Source organism: Hemiscyllium ocellatum, chromosome 7, assembly GCF_020745735.1.
Source record: "Hemiscyllium ocellatum isolate sHemOce1 chromosome 7, sHemOce1.pat.X.cur, whole genome shotgun sequence".
In the NCBI taxonomy this organism is placed as follows: Eukaryota; Metazoa; Chordata; class Chondrichthyes; order Orectolobiformes; family Hemiscylliidae; genus Hemiscyllium; species Hemiscyllium ocellatum.
In genome coordinates, this window is record NC_083407.1 from 109628931 (window position 1) to 109643085 (window position 14155).

The 14155-nt window shown below is 40.1% G+C and overlaps 1 protein-coding gene across 1 annotated transcript in view; it reads right to left on the reverse strand.

The window, feature by feature from the left end:
• LOC132817667 (sperm-associated antigen 16 protein) overlaps nt 1-14155 on the reverse strand; it is a 1000178-nt gene that overhangs the window by 958842 nt on the left and 27181 nt on the right. Inside the window, exon 3 of the mRNA XM_060828166.1 lies at nt 11846-11944. Coding sequence (XP_060684149.1) covers nt 11846-11944 — 99 coding nt within the window. The remainder of the gene's footprint in view (nt 1-11845; nt 11945-14155) is intronic.

The window sequence follows — 14155 nt, forward strand, 5'->3', positions numbered from 1 at the left end:
ATATGGCCTAAAATCTAGACAGACATCAAGGAAAGAAGAATACCCAGTAAGATCTGAAGGAATAGTGCAATTGGCCAAAGTTGGAGGATATTGTGAGTCACTATGTGGATAACTGCATAGTGTGTGCACAGAACAACAGTGCTACAAATGCAAATAAAGGGGTATTGAGGCATACCAGGCCAATTGAAGGTCCACGGACCAATTTGCAGATAAATATGTTGAACATTTTCCTCCTTGCAAAAGTTGAGGGGGTAGGGGGGTGGGGAGGGGGTGGGGAGGGGGGGCGGTGGGGAGTGCTTTGAAATAATTTCTGGCAATCATAGATAGCTTTTCTAAATAGGTAGAAGCATTGCCTACGAGAACCAATACAGCTAAAGTCACAGCAGCCATACTAATGCAACAGGTATTCATTCAGCAGGGGTTCTCCAGAAGCATCTAGTCAGACCCAGGCACACATTTCACTACCTACATTATGCAACATGTAATGGCCCTGTTAAAAATAAAACAGAATTTCCACATAGGATACAATCCTCAGTTGAGTGGGATAGTAGAAAGAACAAACAGAATCTTAAAGGGAATGATTCAGAAAGCTGCACAGCATAACAGTAATCAGTAGACTAATATTCTCCCTTTTAGCAATTGTGAGAAACATACCATCTAGATCTCTAGATTTTACTGCACATATGACAATGAGAGGGTGGTACATGTATGGAATGAGCTGCCAGAGGAAGTGGTGAAGGCTGGTACAATTGCAACATTTAAAAGACATTTGGGTGGGTATATGAATAGGAAGGGTTTGGAGGGATATGGGCCGGGTGCTGGCAGCTGGGACTAGATTGGGTTGGGATATCTGGTCGGCATGGACGGGTTGGATCAAAGGGCCTGTTTCCGTGCTGTACATTTCTATGACTCTATGACACTATGACAGGGAGATCCATGAAAGGAATTCAAGGATTAGATTCATAGAGATGTACAGCATGGAAACACACCCTTCGGTCCAACTCATCCATGCCGACCAGTTTTCCTAACCTTATCTAGTCCCATTTGCCAACACGTGGGCCATATCCCTCTAAACCCTTCCTATTCATATACCCATCCAGATGCCTTTTAAATGCTGCAATTGTACCAGCCTTCACCACTTCCTCTGGCAGCTCATTCCATATACGCACCACCCTCTGTGTGAAAAAGTTGTCCCTTGGGTCCCTTTTATATCTTTCCCCTCTCACCTTAAAAGTATGCCCTCAAGTTCTGGATCCCCCTACCCCAGAGAAAAGACCTTGTCTACTTATCCTATCTATGACCTTTCTTGATTTTATAAACTTCTGTAAGGTCGTCCCTCAGCCTCCGACAGTCCAGAGAAAAGAGTCCAAGCCGATTCAGCCTCTCCCTCTAGCTCAAATCGTCCAGCCCTGGCAATGTCCTTGGAAAGCTTTTCTGAAACCTTTCAAGTTTCACAACATGTTTCTGATAGGAAGGATACTAAAATTGCATGCAATATTCCAAAAGTGGCCGAACCAATGCCCCGTACACCAGCAACATGACCTCCCAGCTCCTATACTCAATGCTCTGACCAATAAAGAATAACATACCAAATGCCTTCTTCACTATCCTATATACCTGCGACTCTACTTGCAAAGAACTATAAACCTGCACCCCCAAGGTCGCTTTGTTCAGCAACGTTCCCCAGGAACTTACCATTAAGTGGATAAGTCCTGCTCTGATTTGCTTTTCCAAAATGTAGCACATCGCATTTATCTAAATGAAATTCCATCTGCCACTCCTCAGCACATTGACCCTTCTAATCAAGATTCTGTTGCACTCTGAGGCAACCTGTCCATTACACTTCCAATTTTGGTGTCATCTGAAAACTTACTAACGATACCTCCGATGTTCATATCCAAATCATTTATATAAATGACGAAAAGCAGTGGACCCAGCACTGATCCTTGTGGCATACCACTGGTCACAGGCCTCCAGTCTGAAAAGCAACCCACCGCCCACACCTCCTGTCTTCTATAGAGCCAGTTCTATATCCAAATGCCTCGTTCTCCCTGTATTCCATAAGTAATTCCTGATGAAGGGCTTTAGCCCGAAACGTCGAATTTTCTGTTCCTTGGATGCTGCCTGACCTGCTGTGCTTTAACCAGCAACACATTTTCAGCTCTGTATTCCATAAGACCTAACCAATCTCCCATGAGGAACCTTGTTGAACACCTTAATGAAGTTCATATAGATCACATCAACCATTCTGCCCTCCTCATTCCTCTTTGTTACTTCCTCAAAAAACTAAATCAAAAGTTCATGGGACACGATTTCCCATGCACAAAACCATGTTGACTATCCCTAATCAGTCCTTGCCTTTCTAAATACATGTAAATCCTGTCCCTCAGGATTCACTCCAACAACTTGCCCAACACTGATGTCAAGCTCACCGGTCTATAGTTTCTTGGCTTTTCCTTACTACCTTGCTTAAACAGTGGCACCACGCTAGCCAACCTCCAGTCTTCCGGCACCTCACCTGTGACTATTGATGATACAAATATCTCAGCAAGGGGACCAGCAATCTCTTCCTTAGCTTCCCACAGAGTTCTCTGATACACCTGATCAGGTCCTGGTGACTTATCCACTTCTATGCATTTCAAGACATCTAGCACATCCTCCTCTGTAATATGGACATTTTTCAAGATGTCACCATCTATTTCCCCAATTCTATATCTTCCATGTCTTTCTCCACGCTAAACACTGATGCAAAATACTCATTTAGTATTTCCCCAATCTCCTGCGACTCCACATGTAGGCTGACCTGCTCATCTTTGAGGGACCCTATTCTCTCCCTCATTACCCTTTTGTTCTTAATGTATTTATAAAATCCCTTTGGATTCTCCTTAAACCTAATTGCCAAAACTATTTCATGTTTCCTTTTTGCCCTCCTGATTTCCCTCTTAAGTATAATCCGACTGCCTTTACACTCTGCTAAGGATTCATTCGATCTCTCCTGTCTGTATTTGACATATGCTTCCTTCTTTTCTTAACCAAACCCTCAATTTATTTAGTCATCCAGTTTTCCCTACACTTACCAGCCTTTCCTTTCACTCTAACAGAATATACTGTCTCTGGATTCTTATTAGCTCATTTTTCAAAACCTCCCATTTTCCAGTTGTCCCTTTATCTGCGAACATCTGCCCCCAATCAACTTTTCAAAGTTCTTGACTCAAACCATCAAAATTTGCCTTTCTCCAATTTAGAATTTCAACTTTTAGATCCAGTCGATCGTTTTCGATCACTATTTTGAAACTAATAGAATTATGGTCGCTGGCCCCAAAGTGCTTCCCCACTGACACCTCAGTCACCTGCCCTGCCTTATTTCCCAAGAGTACGTTATGCTTTGCACCTTCTCTAGTAGGTACATCCACATACTGAATCAGAAAATTTTCTTGGATACATTTAACAAATTCCACTCCATCTAAACTCTTAACACTATAGCAGTCCCAGTCTATGCTTGGAAAGTTAAAACCCTCTCCCATAACCACCCTATTATTCCCACAGATGACTGAAATCTCCTTACAAATTTGATTGTCAATGTCCCGCTGACTATTGGGGTCACCCAATAAGGTGATTATCCCTTTCTTATTTCTCAGTTCCACCCAAATAACTTCCTTGCATGTATTCCCAGGAATATCCTCCCTAAGTACAGCAGTAATGCTATCCCTGATCAAAAACATCACTCCACCTCCTCTCTTGCCCCCATTTCTATCCTTCCTATAGAATTTGCATCCTGGAACATTAAGCTGCCAGTCCTGTCCATCCCTGAGACATGTTTCTACAATTGCTATGACATCCCAGTCCCATCTTCCTAACCATGTCAAGTTCATCTACCTTCCCTGTTAGGCCTCTTGCATTGAAGCAAATGCAGTTTATCAGTCCTACCTTGTTCTCTGCGTTGTTCCTGCCTGCCCTGACTGTTTGACTCGCTCCTTTTCCCAACTGTATCAGTCTCAGTTCGATCTCTTTCCTCACTATTTCCCTGGGTCAAAGCCCCCCCCCCTTACTAGTTTAAATCCTCCCGCAGCTCGAGCAAATCTCCCTGCCAGTATTAATCCCATTCCAATTCAGGTGCATTCCATCCTTCTTGTACAGGTTACTTCTACCCCAGGAGAGATTCCAGTGATCCAAAAATGTGAACCCTTCTCCCATGCATCAGCTCCTCAGTCACGCATTCATCTGCTCCATCCTCCTATTCCTACCTTCACTAACTTGTAGCACCGGGTGTAATCCATATATTACTACTCTCAAGGACCTCCTTTTTAAATTCCTATGTAAGTTTCTATATTCTCCCTTCAGAATCTCATCCTTTTCCCTTCCTATGTCGTTGGTACCAATGTGTACTCTGACCTCCTGCTGGTTCCTTCACCTCTTTGAGAACATTCTGCACCCTCTCTGAGATATCTTTGATCCAAGCACCAGGGAGGCAACACACCATTCTAATTTTTCACAGTCGGCCGCAGAAACGTCTGTCTGTGCCTCCGACTAGAGAGTTCCCTATCACAATTGATTACTTGGAACCCGACATACCCCTCATTACATTACAGCCAGTCTCGATACCAGAAACTTAGCTGTTCATGCTACATTCCTCTGAGAGTCCATCACCCCCTACATTTTCCAAAACAGCATACTCGTTTGAAATGGGGACAGCCACAGAAGACTCCTGCACTACCTGCCTACTCCTCCTACCTTTCCTGGAGTTTATCCATCTACCTGACTATATCTGCGGCTTTTCTCCCTTCCTATAACTGCCATCCATCACACCCCCTAACTCCTGTAAATTCATTATTGCCTCTGACTGCCGCACCAATCAATCCATGCGATCTGATAGGATTTGCAACCAAAGACATTTCCAGCAGACATAATCATCAGTAATTGTTAGGGCTCGACCTCTCTGAACCAGAAGTCCCAGCTCTTACTCCTGGAAATCATAATACAGAATGGACAGGCTACTAGCCTCACAACAGCAGTAAAACTGGGGATGAAACAAGAAAAAAAGTCGCACATTAATACCCAAGTTCAGCCCATTGAATATGCAGTAGGAGATAAAATAATGCTGCGAGACTTCCAACCTGGCATATTTTAGTCACTATTCAATAATTGATAAATCAAGCCCATTGGTACACAGGATCATACCATGTGACAGTATTTGGGGCTGTACATCATCAACACCATGTGTTCCTTAACAGCATGGAAAATAATGCTGTAAATTTACCTCAACAGCAGGAAGTTGCTGGAGGAGCCCACTTTATGGGACCAGCTACTTCAGCAAATTCCAGAACTGCTACTGTTACAGAACTGACATCTTCTGATAACATTGAGACAGATAATGCTGTAAGCCCCACAACATCTCCTCAAAAGCAACAATCGATAAGACCCAAAAGCAACTACTATCACCTCAACCTGGTCAACCCCAAAGTCAGTTATGCAAAATATGGATAAAGCGTTGTATGAAAATGCCACCATGAATAGATACCAACTGCTCTGAATCTCTCAGATATTCAGTTACCATTTATAATGAATTGGAGAAGAGGTTATTTAATCAAGAAAATCGAAGAGAAAAACAGGAAGCACAGAAGTTTGACAGGCTATGCTGCAGGCATTTATGTTACAGAGATTTCTACAGTTAATGGCCTAGACATCAGCATTATCAGTGATCAATTAAATCAATTTACTTCACAAATCAAAGGCATACTGGGTGCAATTAACGATACACTAAGTTCAGTCATCAGGAGAGGGTATACCATGAATAGCGCTGCATTTCTTATCTTAGAATCACATGCTGGTATTAACTAACAAGTTAATAAAGGAAACAGAAAAGAGCAGTGAACATCAAAAAAATTGTAACTCTATGTAATATATATAGCCCTTGGATGTTGGATCAGTACAGGTAAAATGTAAATTAAATGAAAAAGGGAGAATTTACTACATTGGGTCGGCGAAGCTAAATTAAAGAAATTAGCTGACGGGACAGGAACTTTAAGTAAATTCTCTATCTGTGAGCTAAGGAGACTAACAAAGGTTAACCTAAAGATCAAATTATGTTTCGTGCATGGGAGGGAATGGAATAGGTTTGGGATACCTATTATACCTCAAGATGACAAACCATTAAATATTACAACAGTACAAAATATTAGATGATCCAAAACACCATCTGGATGAGAGTAAAGGAGGTTCTAAACCTTATGTGGTGGAAAAGGTGGGGAGAAGACTTGTAGCAACAGAACTTAAGGAATGCCAACAGATTGGTAAAGCTCTTGTTTGTCCCTATCTGATTACACAGCTAGACAAGCCAATGAAGTTTTGAATCCAGTTTTAAAAAAGAGTTAACTGTATTCTCAAAATTTCAAGTACCACTTGAAACAACATGGTCAGAGTTTAATAAGGAGAATCAAGTAAAGGAGAATATTGTATCACAACATCGTTAAAAAAATATTATCATAACCTGTCTTGCTCCATCACTGATTTGACATTTTGCATTCACTCTCAAATCTCCATGCACATTGGAATTAATTAACATCAGGAAGAGAAAATTTGTGACTTCTGATGTGACCTACTCAGCCAGAGAAAGGGTGCCTTAATGGCAAAAATATAAGGACAAGAAGACACAAATTTAAGGTTTTGGATAAGAAATAAAGGAAGAACGTGGAGTATGACTTTTCTAAAAACATGCAGCAAGTGGTAATGATCTGGAACTCTCAGCCCAGAATAATAGTGAAACTAGAGATGATCGATGATTTCAAAACAGAATTGTTAAGGTACTTTAGAGAAATAAATTTTCAAGCCTATGGGGTTAAATGTGGGGAAGTGAAGATCACTACATCGCTCTACAGAGAGTGACCAAATTGCCTTCTCTGTGCTGCACTATGACTTTTAAGGTCTAAGTAGTCAACAGAAACCAATCCTTCACCAATTTGATGCTTTCCATATGATGTCAAGAAAATTATGAACATATTTGTTGCAACAAAGACTATGCAACCCACATTACCTATAATGAAGATTTGTGTTCTGAAACTGCATTACCAGACAAGCGATTCCAGTACACCACTGGCATCTAGCCAACAAACTGGACAAACGCTCTGATATATCCTGCCTACAAAAAGTAACACAAATCCAATCTAGCATCAACCTGCTCTCAATCATCAGTAAAATTATGTTTGTCTCATTATTAATGCTATGAAGTAGCACTTGCTAACAATCTTTTGCCCAAATCTATCATCATGTTCCATTTTTGTATCTGTTGTCCATGATCTATTTATTTCAATAACTGTTTTAAATTATTTCTGCAGACTTCTAAAGTACCTTACATTAAACCATTTGTGAGGAGTTCACACTATATTTTCTAAATTTATGCATAGCTTAAAAGCATCATTGGTCATGAGACCATTCCTTTCCTACTTAAAAAAAATGATTTCACTATTTCCAGTTGTGGAATTATCTTGTCCAAATGGTCTTGATCTGCCAACAGAACACCCAGGATTAATGGCAACACCGTAGATCAATGATCTTGAACTTATCCCACATATGGAACAAAACCTGGTGACTTCTTACCCATTTTTCATTGATCCAGCAGAAAAATCTCATCCTACTCATTTTCCACTGTTAAATAGGTCAAATCCATGAATGAAATTATTTCTTTTTGACACAGAAATTGCAATTCATCATCTGCTATCACCAACTGAAATGGGGAGGGGTGCAAAAAATAGCACATAAAATTCATGCACCTGCTTCATCCCCATAATTGCAACATGGTCACATGCACTGCAATTCCAGCTGCCTCTGTAGTGGGCCAAGTGACATTGTGAAGAAACTATGTATTCCAGGCAGAATACCTTTAAAAAGGAACAATCTCTCTAGTAAGAAAGTTGCAACAACATACTCTAGATGCATGTTGGAAGTATTGAGATAAAAAGTGGACATCTCATCTAAAGAAAAAGACGCTCCCATGGAGGAAACAACTGGTGCAGTAGGGTCAGCTCATTGAAAGCCCTATGTAAGCAGTGGGTGTGATCTATTTGGATGTCAATAAAGCGTTCAACAAGGTTCCTCATGGTAGACTGGTTTGTTTATCAGCGTAAGAATGTGCTGCCGTTGAAGGAAGTGCAGTTGGAGGAAGATTTTCAAGACTCATTCCTGGGATGGCAGGATTAATACATGAAAGGAGACTGTATCAATTAGAATTATATTCACTGACATTTTAGAAGAATGAAGAGAGAGCTCATAAAAATCCTTATTGTCAACAGGACTAGACAGAATAAATAGTTGTGCCTGATGACTCCAGAAACAGGGGTCACAGTCTAATGATATGGAGTAGACCATTTAGGACCGAGATAAGGAGAAATTTCTCACCCAGAGAGTGGAATTCTCAGCCACAGAAAGTAGGCGAGACCATAAAAATTGAATGTTTTGAGGAGTTATAGTTCTTCGGGCTAAAGAGGTCAAAGGGCAACAACAGGAAGAGGGCACTGAGTCGGATGATCAGCTATGATCATATTGAATGGTGGAGCAGACTCAAATACCCAAATTGCCTACTCTTGCTCCTGTTATCTAATGTTTTTATGTTTCACTTCAGTGATTAAAGCGGATTACTTGAGTTGTATACATGGGAAAAGCAGAGTATTGCATAACAACCAAGAAGGTATAGTTCCTAAATGGAGCATCCTATCCAAAACTACATGGTGTGTTTCACTCTATCCTTCTGGGTGGGTCAGTTAGAATTGGTGAGCATCCACAGATGGAAACAGAGATGCTTGGCATCTTGTGACAAACTTAAAGAGGACCTCTTATGTAAATCAGTTTTCATGTCCTCAACCTCCACAACCAAGCATCTCACCATGGAAAGGCAAATGTTGAGACTGCATTTAATATTCCGCACACAACAAAGTGAGAATGTAATCTAAGAGAATAAGAAGACCAATTGATGAGACAATCAATGCAATTGGGGGTTGACTATAGTTCTTATCATGTCCCATATGCTAGTAGTAATTTAATGAGTCATACCATTAGTGTTGGTAGCCCTTCTGTGGTGCACGTGACATGCCTTAAGGCAAAAATAAAGTTAAAAAAATTCTGAGGTCCTAAGGCAAGGATCATCAAGAATTATCATAAATATCAAGACCCATGGGAAGGTTCTACAGAATTTAAAAAGATGGACTAAGTAGATTCTAACCTCAAGTTTGCTAAGTTAGATGAAATGAAAATGGAAAAAAAACATATGAAGTTTGACTATTGAAAAAGTCAATCAGTCAGACAATGAGCTAATGATTAGAAAGGTTACTGACTTAAATGTATTTCTGTGTCTGAAAGAATGTGCTATAACCCAACAGTAATAGCCTGAACTACCACAGTAACTCTGAAGCTGGAGTCTTGATTTAAAACAAATCATGACATCAAATATGATAATGAGACTTTTCATCAGTTAACGGGGTGTGTTTGATCATAAAATTGTGCTGTATAAATTTAATACAATTGATTGCAAGACATAATGATGGCAAAAGTGTGAACTTAGAAGACTGAGGTCAAAGTTCATTAAACCTAAAGAAAACAAGCAAGTCTTATGGAAAATAAAGAACATGAAAGCATGGGAAGGGTTAAAGCATGAAGACCACTGGTAATCTGTGTTCTGTGGAAGTCAGGACAGAATAACCATAGTGGACATTCTTACACCAATTAGCTGAGTAAGGTTAAAGCTGAAACGTCACTATGGTGAGATAAGATAACACAAATAATAGAGCAAGTTTCTCTGTTAAGTGTTATTATGACAAGATTGGGACAATAAATATTTGGGACATGACAATAAAATATCTAATTAATAGTAGAGTCAGCTTGATACAGGAGACTATTGTAACAGATGGAATAGCTAAATATCTATCATGACAGGTTCGTCTGGAATTGAAGATCACTGTAGCACAGTTAACAATAAATATATAACCGTGACATTAGAATAACATTAGGTAGAATGTACAACTAAAGAGATAATGGGAACTAACATCACTGGTCTATTGTGTAGCTAGAGTGAGGTACTTTGATTAATATAGTTAGACATGCTCATAAGCTAACAGAAACATGATAAAACAAAATATAAAAATCCACGGACCCTGAGGTTCGCGGGCATTTGAGAATCTGCTTTCTCAGTGTCACGTTTTTTTGTTTGTAATTAAAAGACCTACTTCTTGAAGAACTCTCTGCGTCTCCTGCTGGTTCTCTATATTTTCTTCACACCAGTCCTTGAGTTAATTGATCAGGCTCACTATGGAAAACGTGACACATGTGTGATGTTACCAATGGTAAAACTGATCATTTGCTGCAGACTGGGCAGTGTCAAAGTTTGAATGCACAGCTTATTTGCATGGAAATAAAATGGAAGCAAGCTTGCCTCAGAGCATTTAGCTAGCTCAGGAGGTCATCTGCTCAGAAGCTGGAAGTTGAGATACAGCAGGCTGATTACCTGTTTCGGTCTGATCCTTGAAAATGTTCATAGACCAGTTCAGTGGTGATTTTAAACACTGTATAGGTAAAATTTTTGCAGTATTTTCATATATGGACCAGACCAGACCCCCTCAAAACTACTCAACATTAAGCAAACACAATTTATTCAAACGCTGCAATTAAAATACAACAAAAGAAAGAACTTGAAATAACTTAACTCTATTGGAAAACTTAACTGAATAATGATTTGGAGGTGCCAGTGTTGGACTGGGACGGACAAAGTTAAAAATCACACATCACCAGGTTATAGTCCAACAGGTTTATTTGTCACCTGATGAAGAAGCAGTGCTTCGAAAGCTAGTGATTCCAAATAAACCTGTTGGATTATAATGTAGTGTTGTGTGATTTTTAACTTAATAGAATAAAAGAGAGTATGCAAATTAACCAGTCCAATTTAACAACAACTTCAACACATCCTGTGGCAAAAAGGAAAATTCGGAAAACAGATCTCACATGCAATCCAGCAGCCTAGGAAAAGGACCTCCAGCCTCTGGCTGTAATAGAGGGGGGGAAAATAGTTTCCAATTCTTCAAACTCACAACAGCAACTGATGAAATCTAACTAAAAACCTTGATCGGAGAGAGCTTGATCACACCCACTCAGGCTGCTTCTGTTGTTCCAACTTAAAACAAAACCCAAGATCTCACAAGTTGTTTATCTTTTCATGGACTGCTCCGGATCTGTCCCTGAGTCTCTCTTGAAAAGAAACCCAGGGCAAAACACACGTCTTAAAGCCACAGCATCATCACAGCAGTGTACTTTGCTGGAAGAAAGAACATTAAGTGAATCCTATTGTTAAAATTGTTTTGGATTAATGATATTCAGAGTAAACCCAATGGACTGAGCAAAATACAGATAAAATCCTACATGGGCAACACAAATACCTCTTCCAATGTTAATTAAATAAATTAAGTAAGTTACTTTAGTAATGTGCACAAGAGAACCTTTTGTGGAAATTGGCTGCCCCATTTTCTTTAAAACAATAGTAATTGTAGTCCAAAAGCTTTTCAATTGTGGAAAAACATTCCACAAAATTCTGGAATCATGAATTACATGAAATAAGTGTAAGCTTTTACTTTCTCTTTTCACCGTAGTTTAAATGAACATTAATGTAAAAGTGGATGCTTTAATTGATCAGTAAGTAAATGTGCTGATAATTGAAACAAAAACGTATAGTAAATAAATATTAATCAACACAAAACTGCAAGTACTTGTTAACCCTCAGGTTCAAAGTTACGCATTTAAGTTAGCACACAAACTCAATGCATAAAACTACATACTCAAATTAACATTGATATCAATAAAAGTCTCTTACTGCAGCTTTTAAATCTTCATTCCGTTGTTCTATTGTTTTTACTATATTCTCCAAACTTTCATCTCCTTCTGGAATACTGATGTCATCATCAGCAGGAATCTAAACATAACAAAAATACAAAAACAAGACAGAAAATCATGGAAATATTTAGGCTGTGGAAAGAAAGATACAGTTACGATTTCAAGTAGTGATTTTTTTTTGTCAGACTAAGAAAAAGAAACATACTTGTATTAGAAATACAAGCTTTCCTGTAGAAGGGTTTTGTCTGATGCTTTTAGAATTTGTCCTGTATACAAAAAGAGCCTTACAAACTTTCAGACAACTTAATGTCTTCTATTGAAGTTCGCCCAGGAAAATATGGGCATCTCTGATCACTCTCCACCCTAAACTCCTTCCCCTCCCAAATACACTGCCATTCAAAGAACACCGAACGGAGAATTCACCACAAGGGTACACAGGAAAACAACACACACAGACCAAGTCCTAAACTATGAAAGTAACCACCCCAACACACACAAACGAAGCTGCATCAGGACACTATTCAAAAGAGCTACAACACACTGCAGTACACCAGAAATGCGAAAAGAGGAAGAGGAACACCTATACAAGGTATTTGCCAAAAACGGATACCCACGCAACTTTATCAACAGATGCCTAAGAGATAGACCACGGAACGAGGACATGCCACAACCAAAAGGACTAGCCACACTACCTTACATCAGGAGCGTTTCAGAACTGACAGCCAGACTACTGCGACCCTTAGGACTCATAACAGCACACAAACCAACAGCCACGCTCAGACAACAACTTACTAGAACAAAGGAGCCAATACCCAACATGAGCAAAACTAATGTAGTTTATAAAATACCATGCAAGGACTGCACAAAACACTATATAGGACAAACAGGAAGACAGCTAACAATCCGCATACATGAACACCAACTAGCCACGAAACGACACGACCAGCTATCCCTAGTAGCCACACACTCAGACAACAAGCAACATGAATTCTACTGGGAAAACGCTACTATCATAGGGCAAGCCAGACAGAGAACAGCCAGGGAATTCCTAGAGGCATGGCATTCATCCACAAACTCCATCAACAAACACATCGACCTGGACCCAATATACCAACCACTACAGCGGACAGCTGAAACTGACACCCGGAAGCGGCAAGGACAGACCAATATAAATACCGGAAGAAACATCAAAGCGCTTCACAGGAGGCTCCACAGCACTGATGATGTCTCCTAGCCAGGGGACGAAACGTTTGCAACTAAAACTTCCAGCTCGGCGAACAGAATCACTACATACACTACCATTACTGGAAAATCAGTCTCCCAAAACAATTTCAAAATCTCAACTTTGACCCTACTTTCATCATGACATTTCTGCAGCTACTGATCTGCTCAACCTGCTCAACATTCTGACTCCTTGTCCCCATTTAAACAATACTCTCACACCTTGACCATTTCTCCAAATAGGAACCAAATTAAGTGCAAAGGATGCAGATTGAACAGATATGCTGGATAGGTTTACCCAATTGTACCAAGTCACATAAAGCATTACCAAGTCCTGCTCTCCATTCCCAAAATTCTCATTGCTCCAAGATCATCTTAAAATATGAGTACAAATTCTAGTTTCAATATTACAAAATCGTACCTCCAGTCTCTTCCACCCAATCTTCAATAAGTGGGGATAAATTAATAAATGATATCAATATTAGAAAATCCAACTCTGTGTCATAACATCTTTTCATAAGGGCTTCAAAATGATGCAAACATACTTTAATTTCACACAATTTTGCTGGCATAGGATAGTCGTGTTTGGGCTCCTGAGTCTGTCTGCTCCAGGTCGACGGCATCCTGTTCTCTCCCTCCCTTTCAGCTTTTAAAAATTTATTTTTGCTCCTTAGCTTCAAGATCAGAGCGTTGTCAACAGGGTGGTGGCTACAACATCTGTGATGTGATTGGGACTCCTGACGGTGGCAGGCCCAGAGCCTACATTCATGGCAGCAGTGGTGCCCAAAGCGGGGACTCATGGCTGTAGTAGGCCCAGAGTGGAGAGTCCTGGCTCTGTCTGCAAGGCAGCAGACCCAAGGTCCACTGGGGCATCAGTGTCATCATTGCTGCACCAGGTGCAGAGACTCCTTGAGGCTTGGAAAACATTGCAGAGTCCTTGCAAAAACTCTGGAGTTGTGCTTGAGATCCAATTTGAATAGAAGATGAATTCTGTTTTATTAACTGAGAGTCATAGAGTCCTACAGCACAGACACAGGCCCTTTGGCCCAGACTAGTCCATGCTGACCAA